Here is a 21,951-nt window from a genome sequence, read left to right on the forward strand (position 1 = left end):
GAGGGAGAGGGAGATAAGTATTATTCTCCACCCTGTCCAAAAAAATGTGAAGGCCAGCTGATTAATATCAAAGCCATCTTATGACTAGAGATCTAGGTACGACTTCACCGCATACGTACACGCGTCAAAATCCACTTAGCTCACGGCAATATTCAATTCATTCTTCAGATGCGCGAGAAGAGATGAATAAACCGGATAATTCCTAACACCTGCTGAGAGACTGTTAGATAACGGCGACGGTTTGTGTCATGAGGAACTCAAGGGGGTTGAAACATAAGGAAACGGTAGAAACCAGATGTTGTTGTTGCGCTTTATTAAAAGATCACCTGTGATGCTCACCGGTAGCGCATGCTATTAATAATCTGGAAATACAGCAGTCAGTAGATCCGGGGAATCACTGGCTTGTTTTGGTCTCTCTCTCTGTCTCTCTCTCTGTGTGTGTCTGTGTGTGTCTGTGCGTGCGTGTAGCGTGTAGCGTGCATTTGTCTGTGTTTGTGTAGGGGGATGTAGAGGAAAGACAGCTCTCTTTTTTGAGGGAAAAATAGAGCAGCTCGAGATGTGTTTGTCAAATGAAAGCAGCCTTTGGTTTTGACCTGACAGAATGATCGTTCTTATTTTAGGGAGACCTGTATTGTTTGGAATGGTGCACTGCAAGCATGATCCAACCCAGCCTGGTCTCAGAGCAAAATGTATTATATGTTACTAAAATCCGTGCCACTCCATTGGTATGAAATGTTACATTACGTTAAGTTACTTTACTTAACCTGTTTAGTACGATGTATTACGTTCGATAAGACAGTAGGTTACCTGATGCAAAAATGAACTCAAATGTTGTGTGTTCGAATCTCATCATGGACAACGTTAGCATTTTAGCTAACTACTTACCACTTTTTAGCCACTTAGCATGCTAGTTAACCCTTCCCCTACCACTAACCTTAAACCTTTAAACTAACTCCTAACCCTAACCTTAGCTAACGTTAGTGACAACAAATTTGAATTTGTAACATATCATATGTAATACAAATGTGCAATATATTGTACAAATTGTAATTCATAACATACTTTATGTGCTCCAATTCCTATTATATTGTATGACACTATAACATTGGTAGGCCAATGTTATGTAACCTAATCTAACATATCATATTAAATGGAGTGGCATGGTTTTAGAAACATATACTGCATTTGCTCTGTGAGATCCTCCTCACCTCTCCAGTACCTCAACATTACATTTGTCTGGGGCTGAGCAGAGACAGCGCTGCTGGTGGTCTGCCTCCAGAGAGAGAGAGAGAGAGACAGAGACAGAGAGTGAGCGAAGGGAAGAGATGCGCTCCTGTGTGGCACATTGGTTCAGGCTACCTTTCTGACGACGAAACAGTCAACCTGTGGATAGCAGCGGGTGGGGTGAGGATATTAAACTCGCGAGCTCTACTGTCACTGCTGCGGACACCCCACCCCCCTTCCTCTCCAGCTCAAGCCGCCGAAATTTAGGATGCACGGGCTGCCAGCAGCTCCCGTTTAATTCATGAAAGGAGAGGAACCGACGCCAAGTCTGGGGGCGCGCGCCGAGCCCGCTTTATGAATGGCCCGAACATGGAGGAAATTCCGTTTGAAAGAGTCCAGACCCGGAAGGAGGGTCACTGTCCGGCCGCCACCGGTACAACCATCGCTGCCGTTGCTTGCGAGGACGAGTTCGACAGCAAAGAGCTCGAGACGCTCTTCCAAAACTACAACCTGAAGCTAGAGCAGACGGCAACGCTCAAAGCCCTCGCGGTGCTCATCGTGGCCGCCTCGTCCCTCGCGCTGATGGAGCTTCTGTCCGGTCCCCGGCTCACGGTGTCCAAGGGCTCTCACCCGGTGCACAGCGTAGTGTTCGTCTCTCTCTTTATAGTCACCAACGTCAAGTACCTGCAAGTGACGCAGCTGCAGCAGATCGCCAAGCTCGCGCTGCTCTTCAGCTTCACCTTCGCGCTCCTCTGCTGCCCGTTCCCCCTTGCGCTTGGCGCCGCCGGCGTGGGGGCTCCCCCCGCACCGGAGCAAGGCGTGTGGCAGCTCATGCTGGTCACTCTCGTGGCATACGTGCTGCTCCCGGTGCGGACGCTGCTCGCAGTGCTGTTTGGTATGATGGTGGCCGTTTCCCACTTCATCGTCACGGCGACATCAGTCACGGCCAGAAAACACAAGCTCTGGAGACCGGTAAGTTCTGCACCCTCGGTACTCCCGCTCAGACTCTCATTTAGAATCCCCGGTTAGTCAGCTAATCTGTCATTTAGAACGAGCTCTACCGACCTAAGCCTTAACTAACCAGCCTTCTCTTTAAGTCCCCTGTTTTCACTGTTATAGCCTATGCTTTGTTTCAGTGTGACTAGTTGTGCATTTCCCTCCATTTTCTATTGAATATCAGTGTCTATCGATAGGCTAGTGCTGCACTGCTGTTGTTATAAGTGGTGTGGTGGTGGTTGTGGATCCTGGTGGTGAGAGAGGTTTTGTATCAAACTTTCCCCTGGTACACTTTGGCTTTCCAGCTATACAAACCTCCGACCATTGAACCACACGCAGCAGATGCTGTCCACTCGCGGTGGTGCTGAAACGAAGAGCGTAGTGCACGCGAAGCTTTTCACGTACAAATCATCTAACAAAACATAATACACACACACACACACGCACACGCACAGGCACACACACACACACACACACACACACACACACACACACACACACACACACACACACACACACACACACAATTTAATCCACTTTCCAAAATAAACCATCCATATAGAAATTATAGATTATAAACCATGATGTTTTGGTATACCCACTAAAAACACAAATCCACCGTTATTATACAACAGAAATACAACAACAACTTGCGCCAACACCGCCACAACAACGAATTACTATATAACCCAATGTGAATGCCATTCATAACTCCATTCAACTGAACACCAACCATTCTGTCATTCAAGTGTCCAATACCTGTCATGGCGATATAGGTTACAGAAGGACCTTAGGTATACACAATATGCTTTCCGATCAATATGAAGTGGTTTATGTTAAGTAGTTTGAATAAGCATGTTGACTTTAGAATCAAAGTGGTTTACATTAGCAGTCACTGTGTTCTATGAAAGTAAGAAAGGAAGGAAGCAGGAACTGAAGTAAAGAAAGAAAGGTATTGACATTAGCATTGGGTATATTTATTATTGGGTATAGTTAGTATCGGGTATCTTTAGTATTGGATATAGTTAGTATCAGGAACATTTATTATCGGGCATATTTAGTATAGGGTATATTTATTATTGGGTAATTTAATATTGGGTATATTTAATATTAGGTGTATTTAGTATTGGGTATATTTAATATTGGGTATTTTTAGTATCGGGTATATTTAAAATGGGGTATATTTAATATTGGGTATATTTAATATTGGGTATTGGGTGGGTGTTCTATAACAATCAACCTTTACCCTTTGAAAATGGCCTAGTGTGTTTAAGGTTACCAGAGTTCAGTCATCACATTAACTACACACACAGAATCAATAACCAAGTATCAATGATAAATAGCCTTCTCCGTCTGCTCTCTCTCCCTATCTCTCCGCTACTCCCTCTTTGTGGTCTACATTTATGGTCTATTGTATAGATAACTTCAATGGTTTATTTTGAAACCCCCCCCCCCCCCCACACACACACACTGACTGTATACATTGTTCTTGTCCCGTGTGATCTGCAGCTGGTGGCCAATGCTGTACTATTCACCAGTGTCAACCTGTCTGGAGTCTTTGTCAGGGTGCTGACTGAGCGTGCTCAAAGGAAGGTCTTTCTTCAGGCTAGGAGCTGCATAGAGGAAAGGCTACGACTAGAGGATGAGAATGAGAAGCAGGTGAGAGAGAGAGAGACACACACACACACACACACACACACACACACACGTGCGTGCAAACACACAAAAGCACATACATATACACACATTACCAGTCATAAGTCTGGACACACCTACATTCAAGGATTTTTCTTTATTTTTACAACTTTCTACATTGTAGAATAATAGTGAAGACATCAGGACTATGAAATAACACATATGGAATCATGTAGTAACCATAAAAGTGTTTAAAAAAATCTAAATATATTTTGGATTCTTCAAAGTAGCCAACCTTTGCCTTGATGACCGCTTTGCACACTCTTGGCATTCTCTCAACCAGCTTCATGAGGAATGCTTTTCCAACAGTCTTGAAGGAGTTCCCACATATGTTGAGCACTTGATGGCTGCTTTTCCTTCACTCTGCGGTCCAACTTATCCCAAACCATTTCAATTGGGTTGAGGCTAGGTCCTCTGATGCAGCACTCCATCACTCTCCTAGGTCAAAATTGCCCTTACACAGCCTGGAGGTATGTTTTGTGTCATTGTCCTGTTGAAAAAGAAATGATAGTCCCACTAAGCACAAACCAGATGCAATGGCGTATTGATGCAGAATGCTGTGGTAGCCATGCTGTTTAAGTGTGCCTTGAATTCTAAATAAATCACAGACAGTGTCACTAGCAAAGCACCCAAACACCATCACACCTCCACCTCCATGCTTCACAGTGGGAACCACACATGCAGACATCATCCGTTCATCTACTCTGCATCTCACAAAGACACGGCGGTTAGAACCAAAAATCTCAAATCTGGACACATCAGACCAAAGGACAGGTTTCCACTGGTCTAATGTCCATTGCTCATGTTTCTTGGCCCAAGCAAGTGTTCTTCTTCTTATTGATGTCCTTTAGTAGTGGTTTCTTTGCAGCAATTCAACCATGAAGGCCAAATTCTCGCAGTTGATGTATCTGTTACTTGAAATTTGTGAAGCATTTATTTGGGCTGCTATTTCTGAGGCTGGTAACTCTAATGAACGTATCCTCTGCAGCAGAGGTAACTCTGGGTCTTCCTTTCCTGTGGCGGTCCTCATGAGAGCCGGTTTCATCATAGCGCTTGATGGGTTTTGTGACTCCACTTGAAGAAACTTCAAAGGTTCTTGAAATGTTCCGCATTGACTGACCTTCATTTCTTAAAATAATGATGGACTGTTGTTTCTCTTTGCTTATTTGAGCTGGTCTTGCCATAATATGAACTTGGTCTTTTTCCAAATAGGGCTGTCTTCTGTATACCACCCCTATCTTGTCACAACACAACTGATTGGCTCAAACGCATTTAGAAGGAAAGAAAACCCACAAATTGACTTTTAACAAGGCACACCTTAATTAAAATGCATTCCAGGTGACTACCTCATGAAGCTGGTTGAGAGAATGCCAAGAGTATGCAAAGCTGTCATCAAGGCAAAGGGTGGCTACTTTGAAGAATCTCAAATATAAAATATATTTTGATTTGTTTAACACTTTTTTGGTTACTACATGATTCCATATGTGTTATTTCATAGTCTTGATGTCTTCACTATTATTCTATGATGTATACAATAGTGCATACGTTACGTTTGTTGTTTTTCTATTGTTTGTTTTTTCATCATCATTAAATATGTATCAAGAATACCACGCTGCATTTTGGTCCGACTCTCCTTCACCGAAAGAAAACTGTTACAGAATCACCCACCATAACAGGACCAAGCGGCGTGGTGAAAGGCTGGAGCAGCGAAAAGAGGAATGGACATGGGAGGACGTTTTGGACGGCAAGAATATGGACTATACTACTTGGGAGGAAATAGACAGGTGGGCGGTCGACCCAGGGAGAGTGCCGGAGCCCGCCTGGGATTCGCTGGAGCAGTGCGAGGAAGGTTATAGGAGAATGGAGTTGGAGAAACGAACACGGCGGTGTGGAAGGAAGCCCGGGAGTCAGCCCCAAAAATGTATTGGGGGGGGTGGGGGGGGGGTGGCTCACAGGGAGTATGGCTACGCCAGGTAGGAGACCTGCAAAAACTTCCTGTGCTTACCGGGGGACTAGAGAGACCGGGCAGGCACCATGTTATGCTGTGGTGCGCACGGTGTCTCCAGTGCGGGTGCATAGCCCGGTGCGGTACATACCAGCTCCGCGTATCGGCCGGGCTAGAGTAAGCATCGAGCCAAGTGTCATGAAGCCGGCTCTACGCATCTGGTCTCCAGTGCGTCTCCTTGGTCCGGCTTACATGGCACCAGCCTTGCGCTCGGTGTCCCACCTCGCCGCACTGGCAGGGCGACCGGGGCATTCAACCAGGTAAGGTTGGGCAGGCTCGGTGCTCAAGAGCTCCAGTGCGCCTGCACGGTCCGTTCTATCCAGGACCACCTCCACGCATCAGCCCTCCGGTGGCAGCTCCCCGCACCAGGCTTCCTGTGCGTGTTCTCAGCCCAGTACCACCAGTGCCAGCACCACGCATCAGGCCTACAGTGCGCCTCGCCTGTCCAGCGCTGCCAGAGCCTTCCTCCTCTCCAGCGCTGCCGGAGTCTCCCGCCTATCTAGCGCTGCCAGAGCCTTCCTCCTCTACAGCGCTGCCGGAGTCTCCCGCCTGTTTAGCGCTGCCAGAGCCTTCCTCCTCTACAGCGCTGCCGGAGTCTCCCGCGTGTTTAGCGCTGCCAGAGCCTTCCGCCTCTACAGCGCTGCCGGAGTCTCCCGCCTGTTCAGCGCTGCCAGTCTGCAAGGAGCAGCCAGAGCTGCCAGTCTGCAAGGAGCTGCCAGTCTGCAAGGAGCTGCCAGAGCTGCCAGTCTGCAGGATGCCGCCAGAGCTGCCAGTCTGCAAGGAGCCGCCAGAGCTGCCAGTCTGCAAGGAGCCGCCAGAGCTGCCAGTCTGCAAGGAGCCGCCAGAGCTGCCAGTCTGCAAGGAGCAGCCAGAGCTGCCAGTCTGCAAGGAGCTGCCAGTCTGCAAGGAGCTGCCAGAGCTGCCAGTCTGCAGGATGCCGCCAGAGCTGCCAGTCTGCAAGGAGCCGCCAGAGCTGCCAGTCTGCAAGGAGCCGCCAGAGCTGCCAGTCTGCAAGGAGCCGCCAGAGTTGCCAGTCTGCAAGGAGCCGCCAGAGCTGCCAGTCTGCATGGAGCAACCAGAGCTGCCAGTCTGCATGGAGCAGCCAGAGCTGCCAGTCAGCATGGAGCAGCCAGAGCCGCCAGTCAGCATGGAGCAGCCAGAGCCGCCAGTCAGCATGGAGCAGCCAGAGCCGGCAGTCAGCATGGAGCAGCCAGAGCCGCCAGTCAGCATGGAGCAGCCAGAGCCGCCAGTCAGCATGGAGCAGCCAGAGCTGCCAGTCAGCCAGGATCTTCCAGATCCGCCAGTCAGCCAGGATCCGCTATTCAGCCGGGATCCGCCATTCAGCCAGGATCTTCCAGATCCACCTGTCAGCCAGGATCCGCCATTCAGCCAGGATGCGCCAGTCAGCCAGGATTTGCCAGAACTGCCAGTCAGCCAGGATCTGCCAGAGCCAACTACCTGCCTGAGCTTCCTCTCAGTGCTGAGATTCCTCTCAGTCCCGAGCTTCCTCTCAGTCCCGAACTACCCCTCAGTCCCGAGCTACCCCTCAGTCCCGAGCTACCCCTCAGTCCCGAGCTACCTCAGTCCCGAGCTGCCCCTCAGTCCAGTGGGGTCCTTGGTGAGGACTACTAGGCCAAGGTCGGCGGCGAGGATCGCCTATCTAAGGACGCAAGGCAAAGGGACTAAGACTTTGTTGGAGTGGGGTCCACGTCCCGCGCCGGAGCCGCCACCATGGACAGACGCCCACCCGGACCTATGGGTTTAGTTGTGCGGTCGGGAGTCCGCACCTTGGGGGGGGGGGGGGGGGGGGGGTTCTGTCACGCCCTGGTCTTAGTATTTTGTGTTTTCTTTATTAATTTGGTCAGGCCAGGGTGTGACATGGGTTTTGTATGTAGTGTGTTTTGTCTTGGGGTTTTTGTTAGGTATTGGGTTTGTATCATAGTAGGGGTATCTAGCATAGTCTATGGCTATCTGGAGTGGTTCTCAATCAGAGGCAGGTGTTTATCGTTGTCTCTGATTGGGAACCATATTTAGGCAGCCATATTCTTTGTGTGTTTCGTGGGTGATTGTTCCTGTCTCTGTGTTAGTTTGCACCAGATAGGCTGTATAGGTTTTCACGTTACGTTTGTTGTTTTTGTATTGTTCGTTTTTTCATCATCATTAAATATGTATCAAGAATACCACGCTGCATTTTGGTCCGACTCTCCTTCACCGAAAGAAAACCGTTACACCCACTTTAAAAATGCTGAGGTAAAAACAACTACATTTGGGAAAATATTGGACCGAACACCTTTTGGGTTGGGTTTTTGATGCTGGGTTATTGAGCTACGATCAGAGATGGGCAGTATTTCTGTTACATGTATTTGAAATACATGTTTTAATGCATTTACATTTTGATAATTTAGCAGATGCTTTTATTTAGAGTGACAGTGCATTCAACTGAGGTAGATAAACAACAACATATCACCGTCATAGCAAGTAAAACGGTTCTGTGATCATTACTGAGAATGTTTTTGCAGTTCGGCCGGCTACTTGCAAATGTATTTAAAAATACAAATGACAAAATAAAACACTTTTCAGAAATAAATAATGTTTCATTTTGATATATTTGTCATTAGACATTTGCAAGTAGCCCGGCCGAACTGCAACAACATTCTCAGTAACGGTTACTTACCATGACTGTGATATGTTCTTGTTTATCTACCTTAGTTGAATGCACTGTCACTCTAGATAAGAGAGTTTGCTAAATTACCTAAATGTACAGTTGGAAGTTTACACGCACCTTAGCCAAATACATTTAAACTCAGTTTTTCACAATTCCTGACATTTAATCAGAGAAAAAATTCCCTGTCTTAGGTTAGTATCACCACTTTATTTTAAGAATGTGAAATGTCAGAATAAGAGTAGAGAGTGATTGATTTCAGCTTTTAATTCTTTCATCACATTCTCAGTGGGTCAGAAGTTTACATACACTCACTTAGTATTTGGTAGCATTGCCTTTAAATTGTTTAACTTGGGTCAAACGTTTCGGATAGCCTTCCACAAGCTTCACACAATAAGTTGGGTGAATTTTGGCCCATTCCTCCTGACAGAGCTGGAGTAACTGAGTCAGGTTTGTAGGCCTCCTTACTCGCACACACATTTTTCAATTCTGCCCACAAATTTTCTATAGGATTGATGTCATCAGGGCTTTGTGATGGCCACTCCAATACCTTGACATTGCTGTCCTTAAGCTATTTTGCCACAATTTTGGAAGTATGCTTGGGGTCATTGTCCATAAGGAAGACTAATTTGCGATCAAGCTTTAAATTCCCGACTGATGTTTTGAGATGTTGCTTCAATATATCCACGTAATTTTTTCCTCATGATGCCATCTATTTTGTGAAGTGCACCAGTCCATCCTGCAGCAAACACCCCCACAACATGATGCTGCCACCCCCGTGCTTCATGGTTGGGATGGTGTTTTTCAGCTTGCAAGCCTCCCCATTCTTCCTCCAAACATAACGATGGTCATTATGGCCAAACAGTTCTATTTTTGTTTCATCAGACCAGAGGAAATTTCTCCAAAAAGTACGATATTTGTACCCATGTGCAGTTGCAAACGATAGTCTGGCTTTTTCTATGGCGGTTTTGGAGCAGTGGCTTTGTCCCTGCTGAGCGGCCTTTCAGGTTATGTCTATATAGGACTCATTTTACTGTGTATACTTTTGTACCTGTTTCCTCCAGCATCTTCACAAGGTCCTTTGCTGTTGTTCTGGGATTGATTTGCACTTTTTGCACAAAAGTACATTAATCTCTAGGAGACAGAATGCGTCTCCTTCCTGAGCGGTATGACGGCTGCATGGTCCCATGGTGTTTATACTTGCGTACTATTGTTTGAACAGCTGAACGTGGCACCTTCAGGCATTTGGGAATTGCTCCTAAGGATGAACCAGACTTGTGGACGTCTACAATTTTTTTCTGAGGTCTTGGCTGATTTCTTTTGTTTTTCCCATGATGTCAAGCAATGAGGCACTGAGTGTGAAAATAGGCTTTGAAATACATCCACAGGTACACCTCCAATTTACTCAAATTATGTCTGTTAGCCTATCAGAAGCTTCTAAAGCCATGACATCATTTTCTGGAATTGTCCAAGCTGTTTAAAGGCACAGTCAACTTAGTGTATGTAAACTTCTGACCCCCTGGAATTGTGATACAGTGAATTATAAGTGCAATAATCTATCTGTAAACAATTGTTGGAAAAATTACTTGTGTCATGCACAATGTAAATATCCTAACCGACTTGCCAAAACTATAGTTTGTTAACAAGAAATTTGTGGAGTGGTTGAAAAACAAGTTTTAATGACTCCAACCTAAATGTATGTAAACTTCCGATTTCAACTGTATATGTGGAATAAACAGCTGCAAGGCACACTAGGTATTGTCATTGGCCTCCATTTCTACATCTACATTTACATTTTGTTCATTTAGCAGAAGCTCTTATCACACCATGGTGCCATCAGACTTCTGATACCAACTTAGGGTGAAAGGGACCACAAAATTGTGAACCGCTATACAGAAATGGTATAGAAAGGTATTTTGTATTTTGAAAATACACATTACAGCTTTCAAAAGTATCTTGTTAGAAAATACATTGGAGAGTAGTAGCCCATTGTAATACAAAATACTTATTTTAAATACATGTAACGGAAATACTGCCCATCTGGTCATAGTTCAGTGACCAAACTGCGGGGTCAAAAATAACCCACACGTGTTCTGTCCACTATTTACCCAGCGCTGGGTTGGTTTTTAACCCATCATTCTTTAGAGTGCATCTTGTGTAAATAATGTCTGTTTGAGCTTGATACGTTTCAGAGTGACTTTCTAAAGGTTGCAGGTGCCAACGTAGCTTCTGCAACAATAAGCCCACAGGCACACAGTAACTATGACAGCAGCTATATGAGGAAAGAACAATTAGCGTAGTGTACGCATTACACCACACCACACACACACTCCACCCCCTCCTCACACACCTGCACACACACATGAACAACATTAGACACGCACCCTTCCTCTCCTCCTCAGCCCAATATACCTACCTATAGAAGTCGCTTATAAGAATCAAATATCTTAGCACACACACACACACACACACACACACACACACACACACACACACACACACACACACACACACACACACACACACACACACACACACCTGTTGTTTGTAGATTAGCTGATTAAATGTTGTGTTGTTTCCCTGTCCTGCAGTAACAGCTCTGATATCTGACACGTCATTATTACACAGGCAGATTGCTTTCATGGCCGCCCCACGCCGCCCGCTAAAGGTCACTAGTTTATCTGGGTACCAAAAACGCACACAGCACCCTGATTGGGATCTGGGAACAGCACTTTGTCATGAAACCCCCACTGAACCAGTCTGCCATTTGGATCATAATAACCAAACCAGTCTATTATATTCTTCCCATAACAAATCCAGTCTGCTATTCTGACAGTAATAACCAAAACCTGTTTTTTTTACATTTTATTTCAGCGTGTGTCACGTTCTGACCTTAGTTCCTTTGATTTGTCTTTTGTTTTAGTACGGTCAGGGCGTGAGTTGGGTGGGTTGTCTATGTTAGTTTTTCAATGATTTTCTATTTCTGTGTTTGGCCTGGTATGGTTCTCAATCAGAGGCAGCTGTCAATTGTTGTCCCTGATTGAGAACCATATTTAGGTAGCCTGTTTTCGATTGTGTTTTGTGTGTGGTTGTTTTCAGTCTTTGTGTGTCTACACCAGACAGAACTGTTCCGGTTGTTTCTTTGTTGTTTTGTTATTCAGTGTTCAGTTTACTTGATTAAAAAGATGAACACGTACCACGCTGCGCATTGGTCCTCACCTTCTTCCCACGACAGCCGTTACAGAACTACCCACCACCAAAGGACCAAGCAGCGTGGTACCGGGCAGCAGCAGCAGCAGCGAGATCTGGACTATGTTACAACATGGGACGAAATAGAGAGGTGGTCGGTTGACCCAGGGAGAGTCCCGGAGCCCGCCTGGGATTCTCTGGAACAATGTGAGGAGGGATATCGGCGAATGGAGTTGGCACGGCGATCAAGGAGGCCCGAGAGGCAGCCACAAAAATTTATTGGGGAGGCACACGGGGAGTGTGGCGAAGTCAGGTAGGAGACCTGCACCAACTCCCTGTGCTTACCGTGGAGAGAGAGGGACCGGGCAGGCACCGTGTTATGCCGTGAGGCGGTGCGTGTGCATAGCCCGGTGCGGTACATTGCAGCGCCTTGTATCGGCCGGGCTAGATTGGGCATCGAGCCAGGTGCCATGAAGCAGGCTCAGCGCATCTGGTCTCCAGTGCGTCTCCTTGGGCCGGTGTACATGGCACCAGCCCTACGCATGGTGTCCTCGGTTCGCCTGCATAGCCCAGTGCGGGCTATTCCACCTCGCCGCACTGGCCTGGCTACGGGGAGCATTCAACCAGGTAAGGTTGGGCAGGCTCGGTGCTCGAGACCTCCAGTGCGCCTCCACGGTCCGGTCTATCCGGTGCCACCTCCACGCACCAGCCATCCGGTAGCAGCCCCCCGCACCAGGCTGTCTCTCCATCTCCTCCCTACAGGTGCTCCCGCCTGTCCAGCACTGCCAGAGTCTTCCTCCTGCCCAGCGCTGCCAGAGTCTCCCGTCTGTCCTGAGCTGCCAGAGTCTTATTCCAGAGGGAGAATAAAACCCCACTCTAATGTGCATATGTTATATGTTGTACATCTCAGACTGGTTCCTGGTAGATCGCACTTTCATATTTTCATTCTCATTTTTATAGCAATCCTGATAATTTGTTAATTCATGTGCAGCTTATCTGTGTTGCTACAGCTGCTGCCAAAACAATGTTTTGTATTCTTGGTAGTAGGTGCAGTCATGTAGGGTCAAGGCCTGTGCTCTCATGGCAATAGCCTGATCGGTCCGATTTGTTTGTGTTTTAGCTAATTCCTCTCTTTGTTGGTTCCGATAGTAGAATTGGCTACAGTACATATAGAATGGGACCAGGGCCTGTATGTCACACCCTGACCTTAGAGATCCCTATTATTCTCTATGTTTGGTTAGGTCAGGATGTGACTCGGGTGGGAAAGTCTGTTTTCTATTTCTTTGTTTTTGGCCGAGTGTGATTCCCAATCAGAGGCAGCTGTCTATCGTTGTCTCTGATTGGGGATCATATATAAGTTGTCATTTTCCTTTTGGGTTTTGCGGGATCTTGTTTTCTGTTTAGTGTCTGTGCCTGGCAGAACTGTTCGCTTTCGTTTTCGCTTTTGTTATTTTGTTTTAAGTGTTTTTTTGAATAAAAGGAGTCATGAACACTTACCACGCTGCGCTTTAGTCTACTATTCCTACCACCAACGAGAGCCGTTACACTGTATTCATAAAGCATCTCGCAGACAGACTGCTGATCTAGGATCAGGTCCCCTTGTCCATTCATTATAATCTAAAAGGCAAATACAACAACAAACACTCCTATTCTGAGAAGCTTGGTGAATATGGGCCCATGCAGGCTATTGAGAGGACTGAAATCAAAGTATAAAGAGGAATGTTTTGCGACTGAGAGAGAGAGATGTAGGTCTCCGACTCGGTTGCTCCTTACCCTTAATAAGACCAGCGGTGGTGGTAGTGTTGAGCTCATGGTGGTTGTTAAGGTCAGGACTGGCATCAAGACCAGGGAGGAACTGGAGCATGCTGATATTAATGTCATACCAGGCTAGGGCAGGGCATCTCTAACACCACACTCTGAGAAGCTACAGGGATGGACGCTACACTACTGAATGAGGGAGAATCAAGAATGGGCGTGTTGTTCTCAATAGTTCTTATATATTTGCAGAGTATATGTATGTTATGCCTTATACATACATATTATACAGTGAATTCGGAAAGTATTCAGACCCTTTAATATTTTCTGCATTTTGTTGTGTTACAGTCTTATTCTAAAATTGATTAATAAAAGAAAAACCCCTCATCAATCTACACACAATGTCCCACAGGTTTTTACATTTTTTTGCAAATGTGTTACAAATACAACACTGAAATATCACATTTACATAATGTGATATTTCATAATTCTCCCCAGTCTGAGGTTTTGAGCACTCTGGAGCTCAAGGACCTCTCTGTACTTTTCTCCATTAATCTTTCCCTCGATCCTGACTAGTCTTCCAGTCCCTGCCGCTGAAAAACATCCCCACAGTATGATGCTGCCACCACCATGCTTTATGGTAGGGATGGAGCTAGGGTTCCTCCAGACATGACGCTTGGCATTCAGGCCAAAGCTTTCAATCTTGGTTTTATCAGACCAGAGAACATTTAGGTGACTTTTAGCAAACTCCAAGCAGGCTGTCATGTGCCTTTTGCTGAGGAGTGGCTGCCACTCTACCCCAAATGCCTGATTGGTGGAGTACTGCAGAGATGGTTGTCCTTCTGGAGCTCTGTCAGAGTGACCATTGGGTTCTTGGTCACCTCCCAGAACAAGGCCCTTTTCCCCCGATTGCCCAGTTTGGCCGAGCGACCAGCTCTAGGAAGAGTCTTGGTTGTTCCAAACTTCTTCCATTTAAGAATGATGGAAGCCACTGTGTTCTTGGGGTCTTTCAATGCTGCAGACATTTTTTGGTACCCTTCCCCTGATCTGTGCCTCGACACAATCCTGTCTTGGCACGCTACAGACAATTCCTTCAAACTCATGGCTTGGTCTTTGCTCTGACATGCACTGTAAACTGTGGGATCTTATATAGACAGGTGTGTGCCTTTCCAAATCATGTCCAATCAATTGAATTTACCACAAGTGGACTCCAATCAAGTAGTAGAAACATCAAGTATGATCAATGGAATCGTGATGCAGCTAAGCTCAATTTCGAGTCTCAAAGCAAAGGGTCTGAATACTTATGTAAATCAGTTTTTTTTCTTTCTCTAAAATCCTGTTTTTGCTTTGCCATTATGTGTTATTGTGTGTAAATGGATGAGGAAGAAAATTAATTTAATCAATTTTAGAATAAGTCTGTAACGTGACAATATGTGGAAATGTCAAGGGGTCTGAATACTTTCTGAATGCACTGTTTGTACACAAGTAACTACCAAAATAATGGAAACATTAAATGAGGGATACAAGCATATTGAAAGCAGGTCCTTCCACACAGTTTTGGTTCCTGAGTTAATTAAGCAATTAACATCCCATCATGCTTAGGGTGGGTGTATTAAAATGCTGGTCAGGCCATTTTCTGGCTGTTATTTTGGTTACCATGGTATGCCCCCAAAGGATGACAATGCCCCCATCTACAGGTCACAAGTGGTCACTGAATGGTTTGATTGGCATGAGAATGATGCAAAGCATATGCCATGGCCGTCTCAGATCTCAACCCAATTGAACACGTAAGGAGATTCTGGAGCGGCGCCTGAGACAGCGTTTTCCACCACCATCAACAAAACACCTAATGATGGAATTTCTCATGGAAGAATGGTATCGCATCCCGTCATGACAACGTCAGGTACGTACGTGAGTGACGCTATGGCAACAACAGGTTTTCTAACGGGTGGCAGGAGGTTTGATGGTCGTCTTGTTCTTGATCCACCGTGTCATCATGTCTTCCTCAAATGACATCAGGATAAAAAAAGAGTGGTTTGGCTAAGTGAGAGGTAATGAATTTCAGATCAGGGGGTACTAGAGTCTGGCAGGGCTCACAGTCACCTGGTCAGATCAGGGGGTACTAGAGACTGGCAGGGCTCACAGTCACCTGGTCAGATCAGGGGGTACTAGAATGGTATCGCATCCCTCCAATAGAGTTCCAGACACTTGTAGAATCTATGTCAAGGTGCATTGAAACTGTTCTGGCTCGTGGTGCCCAACACCCTATTCAGACATTTTATGTTGGTGTTTCCTTTATTTTGGCAGTTACCTGTATGTACAGTATGTCTATTGTAGGCTACTATAATGCTGTTGATCAAAATGCATCCATTTGACCTCTGCTGCTGTAACCTCTGGAGGATGGGGCTGTGTCCGACATGGGCGGATGAAGTGCACTATATTATGAAATACGCTGTAATTTGGGAGGCATCTTATTAATAATGAGCGAGTTCGTTTTTTTACTTTTACATAATATGACCTCATAATTTACCTCCGCCCACTCTGTCTTTCGGCTTCTCCCACTCCTGCTTTAGGAGCGCCTCCTGATGAGCCTGTTGCCCAGGAACGTTGCCATGGAGATGAAGGAGGACTTCCTGAAGCCGCCCGAGAGGATCTTTCATAAGATCTACATCCAGCGTCATGACAACGTCAGGTACGTACGTGAGTGACGCTATGGCAACAACAGGTTATTATTATTATTTTTTTATTTTATTTTTATTTTACCCCTTTTTCTCCCCAATTTCGTGGTATCCAATTGTTGTAGTAGCTATTATCTTGTCTCATTGCTACAACTCCCGTACGGGCTCGGGAGAGACGAAGGTTGAATGTCATGCGCCCTCCGATACACAACCCAACCAGCCGTACTGCTTCTTAACACAGCACGCATCCAACCCGGAAGCCAGCCGCACCAATGTGTCGGAGGCTACACCGTGCACCTGGCAACCTTGGCTAGGGCGCACAGCGCCCGGCCCGCCACAGGAGTCGCTGGTGCGCGATGAGACAAGGAGATCCCTACCGACCAATCCCTCCCTAACCCGGGACGACGCTAGGCCAATTGTGTGTCGCCCCACGGACCTCCCGGTCGCGGCCGGTTACGACAGAGCCTGGGCGCAAACCCAGGGACTCTGATGGCACAGCTGGCGCTGCAGTACAGCGCCCTTAACCACTGCGCCACCCGGGAGGCCAACAACAGGTTTTCTAACGGGTGGCAGGAGGTTGTTCTTGATCCACCGTGTCATCATGTCTTCATCATGTCTTCCTCAAATGACATCAGGATAAAAAAAGAGTGGTTTGGCTAAGTGAGAGGTAATGAATTTCAGATCAGGGGGTACTAGAGTCTGGCAGGGCTCACAGTCACCTGGTCAGATCAGGGGGTACTAGAGACTGGCAGGGCTCACAGTCACCTGGTCCGATCAGGGGGTACTAGAGACTGGCAGGGCTCACAGTCACCTGGTCAGATCAGGGGATACTAGAGACTTGCAGGGCTCACAGTCACCTGGTCAGATCAGGGGGTACTAGAGACTGGCAGGGCTCACAGTCACCTGGTCAGATCAGGGGGTACTAGAGACTGGCAGGGCTCACAGTCACCTGGTCAGATCAGGGGGTACTAGAGACTGGCAGGGCTCACAGTCACCTGGTCAGATCAGGGGGTACTAGAGACTGGCAGGGCTCACAGTCACCTGGTCAGATCAGGGGGTACTAGAGACTGGCAGGGCTCACAGTCACCTGGTCAGATCAGGGGGTACTAGAGACTGGCAGGGCTCACAGTCACCTGGTCAGATCAGGGGGTACTAGAGACTGGCAGGGCTCACAGTCACCTGGTCAGATCAGGGGGTACTAGAGACTGGCAGGGCTCACAGTCACCTGGTCAGATCAGGGGGTACTAGAGACTGGCAGGGCTCACAGTCACCTGGTCAGATCAGGGGGTACTAAAGACTGGCAGGGCTCACAGTCACCTGGTCAGATCAGGGGGTACTAGAGACTGGCAGGGCTCACAGTCACCTGGTCAGATCAGGGGGTACTAGAGACTGGCAGGGCTCACAGTCACCTGGTCAGATCAGGGGGTACTAGAGACTGGCAGGGCTCACAGTCACCTGGTCAGATCAGGGGGTACTAGAGACTGGCAGGGCTCACAGTCACCTGGTCAGATCAGGGGGTACTAGAGACTGGCAGGGCTCACAGTCACCTGGTCAGATCAGGGGGTACTTGAGACTGGCAGGGCTCACAGTCACCTGGTCAGATCAGGGGGTACTAGAGACTGGCAGGGCTCACAGTCGCCTGGTCACATGAATAAGAATGTCCAGAAATCATCACTCCAATGTGTGTTTCAGAGGCTGATGTGGAGCCAGAGCAGTGGTGGCTGGTGGGGGGAGATATCCCAGGATGGGCTAATTGTAATGGCTGAAATGGAATAAATGGAAAAGTGATCAAACATGATTTCCATTATTTAGTTTGATACTGTTTCATTCATCTCCTCCCACCAGACACCACTGAGCCAGGGTGACAGTTGAACTAATGATTACACATTAACTAGGCAGCAAAGAGACAGCTTTATGTATCAGTGATGATGGGAGTAGGAGTGGACTGCAGTCAGCAGCACTCCAATCAAGGGCTTTCCTCTCTCCTCTCTTTTCCTCTCTTTTCCTATTTTCCTCTCTTTTCCTCTCCTCTCCTCTCCTCTCCTCTCCTCTCCTCTCCTCTCTTCTATCTTCTCTCTTCTCTCCTCTCATCACCACAGCCTTCCAACCAGCTAGGGTACAGCTACAGCTCCCAGGTCTGTGTGTGTATCTGTGTGTGTGTGTGTGTGCCTGCATGTTGCTGTGGAGAGGCAGTGTTCATAAGCACACACGCACACACATGCACCCACACATGCGCACAGACACAGCATACGGACAGACATTGACACCCTCATCGCCCCCGTCCTCCAACCCTCATCGCCCCCCTCCTCCAACCCTCATCACACCCCTCCTCAAACCCTCCTCGCCCCCCTCCTCCATCCCTCCTTGCCCCCCTCCTCCCTTCCTCCTCGCCCCCCCTTGTCCAACACTCATCGCCCCCCTTTTCCAACCCTCCTCGCCCCCATTCTCCAACCCTTTTCACTCACCTCCTCCAACCCTCATCTCCCTCCTCCATGCGAACAGACACACGCATACGGACACACATTGACACCCTCATCACCCCCCGTCGTCTTACCCTCCTCACCCCCCCTCCATCCCTCCAAACCCCCCTCCTCCAACTCTCATCTCCCCCCTCCTCCAACCCTCCTCGCCCCGTCCTCCAACCCTCATGACAGAAGTGAGGTTGTGAATAGAGAGTCTTGATTCCAGCTTTGCATATATCAAGTTCTCTCTTCTGTCTCCATGCCAAGTCAAGCCAAGCTGCAAACAGTGAGTTTCATGCTACTGAGGCTGTGTCTCAAATCACACCCTATTCCCTATATAGTGCACTACATTTGACCAGGGCCCATAGGCAGACAGTCACAGTGCAGGGGAGGGACTCTCAAAAAGTCACAAAGGCTCTCACAATATGGCTTACCGAAGTTACACACTCTCACATTATGGCTTCCTGAAGTTACACTCTCTCACATTATGGCTTCCTGAAGTTACACTCTCACATTATGGCTTCCTGAAGTTACACTCTCACATTATGGCTTCCTGAAGTTACACTCTCTCACATGATGGCTTCCTGAAGTTTCACTCTCGCATTATGGCTTCCTGAAGAAGTTACACTCTCTCACATTATGGCTTCCTGAAGTTACACTCTCTCACATTATGGCTTCCTGAAGTTACACTCTCACATTATAGCTTCCTGAAGTTACACTCTCTCACATGATGGCTTCCTGAAGAAGTTAAACTCTCTCACATTATGGCTTCCTGAAGTTTCACTCTCGCATTATGGCATCCCTAAGTTACACTCTCTCACATTATGGCTTACTGAAGTAACACACTCTCACATTATGGCTTCCTGAAGTTACACTCTCTCACATTATGGCATCCCGAAGTTACACTCTCTCACATTATGGCTTACTGAAGTTACACTCTCACATTATGGCTTCCTGAAGTTACACTCTCTTACATTATGGCTTACTGAAGTTACACTCTCACATTATGGCTTACTGAAGTTACACTCTCACATTATGGCTTCCTGAAGTTACACTCTCACATTATGGCTTACTGAAGTTACACTCTCTCAAATTATGGCTTACTGAAGTTACACTCTCACATTATGGCTTACTGAAGTTACACTCTCTCACATTACGGCTTCCTGAAGTTAAACTCTCTCACATTATTGCTTACTGAAGTTACACTCTCTGACATTATGGCTTCCTGAAGTAGCACTCTCTCACATTATTGCTTACTGAAGTTACACTCTCACATTATGGCTTCCTGAAGTTACACTCTCACATTATGGCTTCCTGAAGTTTCACTCTCGCATTATGGCATCCCAAAGTTACACTCTCTCACATTATGGCTTACTGAAGTAACACACTCTCACATTATGGCTTCCTGAAGTTACACTCTCTCACATTATGGCATCCCGAAGTTACACTCTCTCACATTATGGCTTACTGAAGTTACACTCTCACATTATGGCTTCCTGAAGTTACACTCTCTCACATTATGGCTTCCTGAAGAAGTTACACTCTCTCACATTATGGCTTCCTGAAGTTACACTCTCACATTATGGCTTCCTGAAGTTACACTCTCTCATATTATGGCATCCCGAAGTTACACTCTCTCACATTATGGCTTACTGAAGTTACACTCTCACATTATGGCTTCCTGAAGTTACACTCTCTTACATTATGGCTTACTGAAGTTACACTCTCATATTATGGCTTACTGAAGTTAAACTCTCACATTATGGCTTCCTGAAGTTACACTCTCACATTATGGCTTACTGAAGTTACACTCTCTCACATTATGGCTTACTGAAGTTACACTCTCACATTATGGCTTACTGAAGTTACACTCTCTCACATTACGGCTTCCTGAAGTTAAACTCTCTCACATTATTTCTTACTGAAGTTACACTCTCTGACATTATGGCTTCCTGAAGTTGCACTCTCTCACATTATGGCTTCCTGAAGTTGCACTCTCTCACATTATGGCTTCCTGAAGTTACACTCTCACACTATGGCTTCCTAAATTTACACTCTCTCACATTTTGGCTTCCTGAAGTTACACTCTCACATTATGGCTTCCTGAAGTTACACTCTCACATTATGGCTTACTGAAGTTACACTCTCTAACATTATGGCTTACTGAAGTTACACTCTCTCACATTATGGCTTACTGAAGTTACACTCTCACATTATGGCTTACTGAAGTTACACTCTCTCACATTACGGCTTCCTGAAGTTAAACTCTCTCACATTATTTCTTACTGAAGTTACACTCTCTGACATTATGGCTTACTGAAGTTTCACTCTCGCATTATGGCATCCCAAAGTTACACTCTCTCACATTATGGCTTACTGAAGTAACACACTCTCACATTATGGCTTCCTGAAGTTACAATCTCTCACATTATGGCATCCCGAAGTTACACTCTCTCACATTATGGCTTACTGAAGTTACACTCTCTAACATTATGGCTTACTGAAGTTACACTCTCTCACATTATGGCTTACTGAAGTTACACTCTCACATTATGGCTTACTGAAGTTACACTCTCTCACATTACGGCTTCCTGAAGTTAAACTCTCTCACATTATTTCTTACTGAAGTTACACTCTCTGACATTATGGCTTACTGAAGTTTCACTCTCGCATTATGGCATCCCAAAGTTACACTCTCTCACATTATGGCTTACTGAAGTAACACACTCTCACATTATGGCTTCCTGAAGTTACAATCTCTCACATTATGGCATCCCGAAGTTACACTCTCTCACATTATGGCTTACTGAAGTTACACTCTCTCACATTACGGCTTCCTGAAGTTAAACTCTCTCACATTATTTCTTACTGAAGTTACACTCTCTGACATTATGGCTTCCTGAAGTTGCACTCTCTCACATTATGGCTTCCTGAAGTTGCACTCTCTCACATTATGGCTTCCTGAAGTTACACTCTCACACTATGGCTTCCTAAATTTACACTCTCTCACATTTTGGCTTACTGAAGTTACACTCTCACATTATGGCTTCCTGAAGTTACACTCTCACATTATGGCTTACTGAAGTTACACTCTCTAACATTATGGCTTACTGAAGTTACACTCTCTCACATTATGGCTTACTGAAGTTACACTCTCACATTATGGCTTACTGAAGTTACACTCTCTCACATTACGGCTTCCTGAAGTTAAACTCTCTCACATTATTTCTTACTGAAGTTACACTCTCTGACATTATGGCTTCCTGAAGTTGCACTCTCTCACAT

The 21,951-nt window shown here is 46.4% G+C and overlaps 1 protein-coding gene across 1 annotated transcript in view; it reads left to right on the top strand.

Moving 5' to 3' along the window:
* Nucleotides 1–1,593: 1,593 nt before the first annotated feature.
* LOC110523017 (adenylate cyclase type 1-like) overlaps nucleotides 1,594–21,951 on the top strand; it is a gene marked incomplete at its 3' end in the record, with an annotated part of 197,528 nt that continues 177,170 nt past the window's right edge. The window contains exons 1-3 of the mRNA XM_036979070.1: nucleotides 1,594–2,196; nucleotides 3,730–3,879; nucleotides 16,100–16,218. Coding sequence (XP_036834965.1) covers nucleotides 1,594–2,196; nucleotides 3,730–3,879; nucleotides 16,100–16,218 — 872 coding nt within the window. The remainder of the gene's footprint in view (nucleotides 2,197–3,729; nucleotides 3,880–16,099; nucleotides 16,219–21,951) is intronic.

The sequence above is a fragment of the Oncorhynchus mykiss genome, chromosome 5 (assembly GCF_013265735.2).
Source record: "Oncorhynchus mykiss isolate Arlee chromosome 5, USDA_OmykA_1.1, whole genome shotgun sequence".
NCBI lineage: Eukaryota > Metazoa > Chordata > Actinopteri > Salmoniformes > Salmonidae > Oncorhynchus > Oncorhynchus mykiss.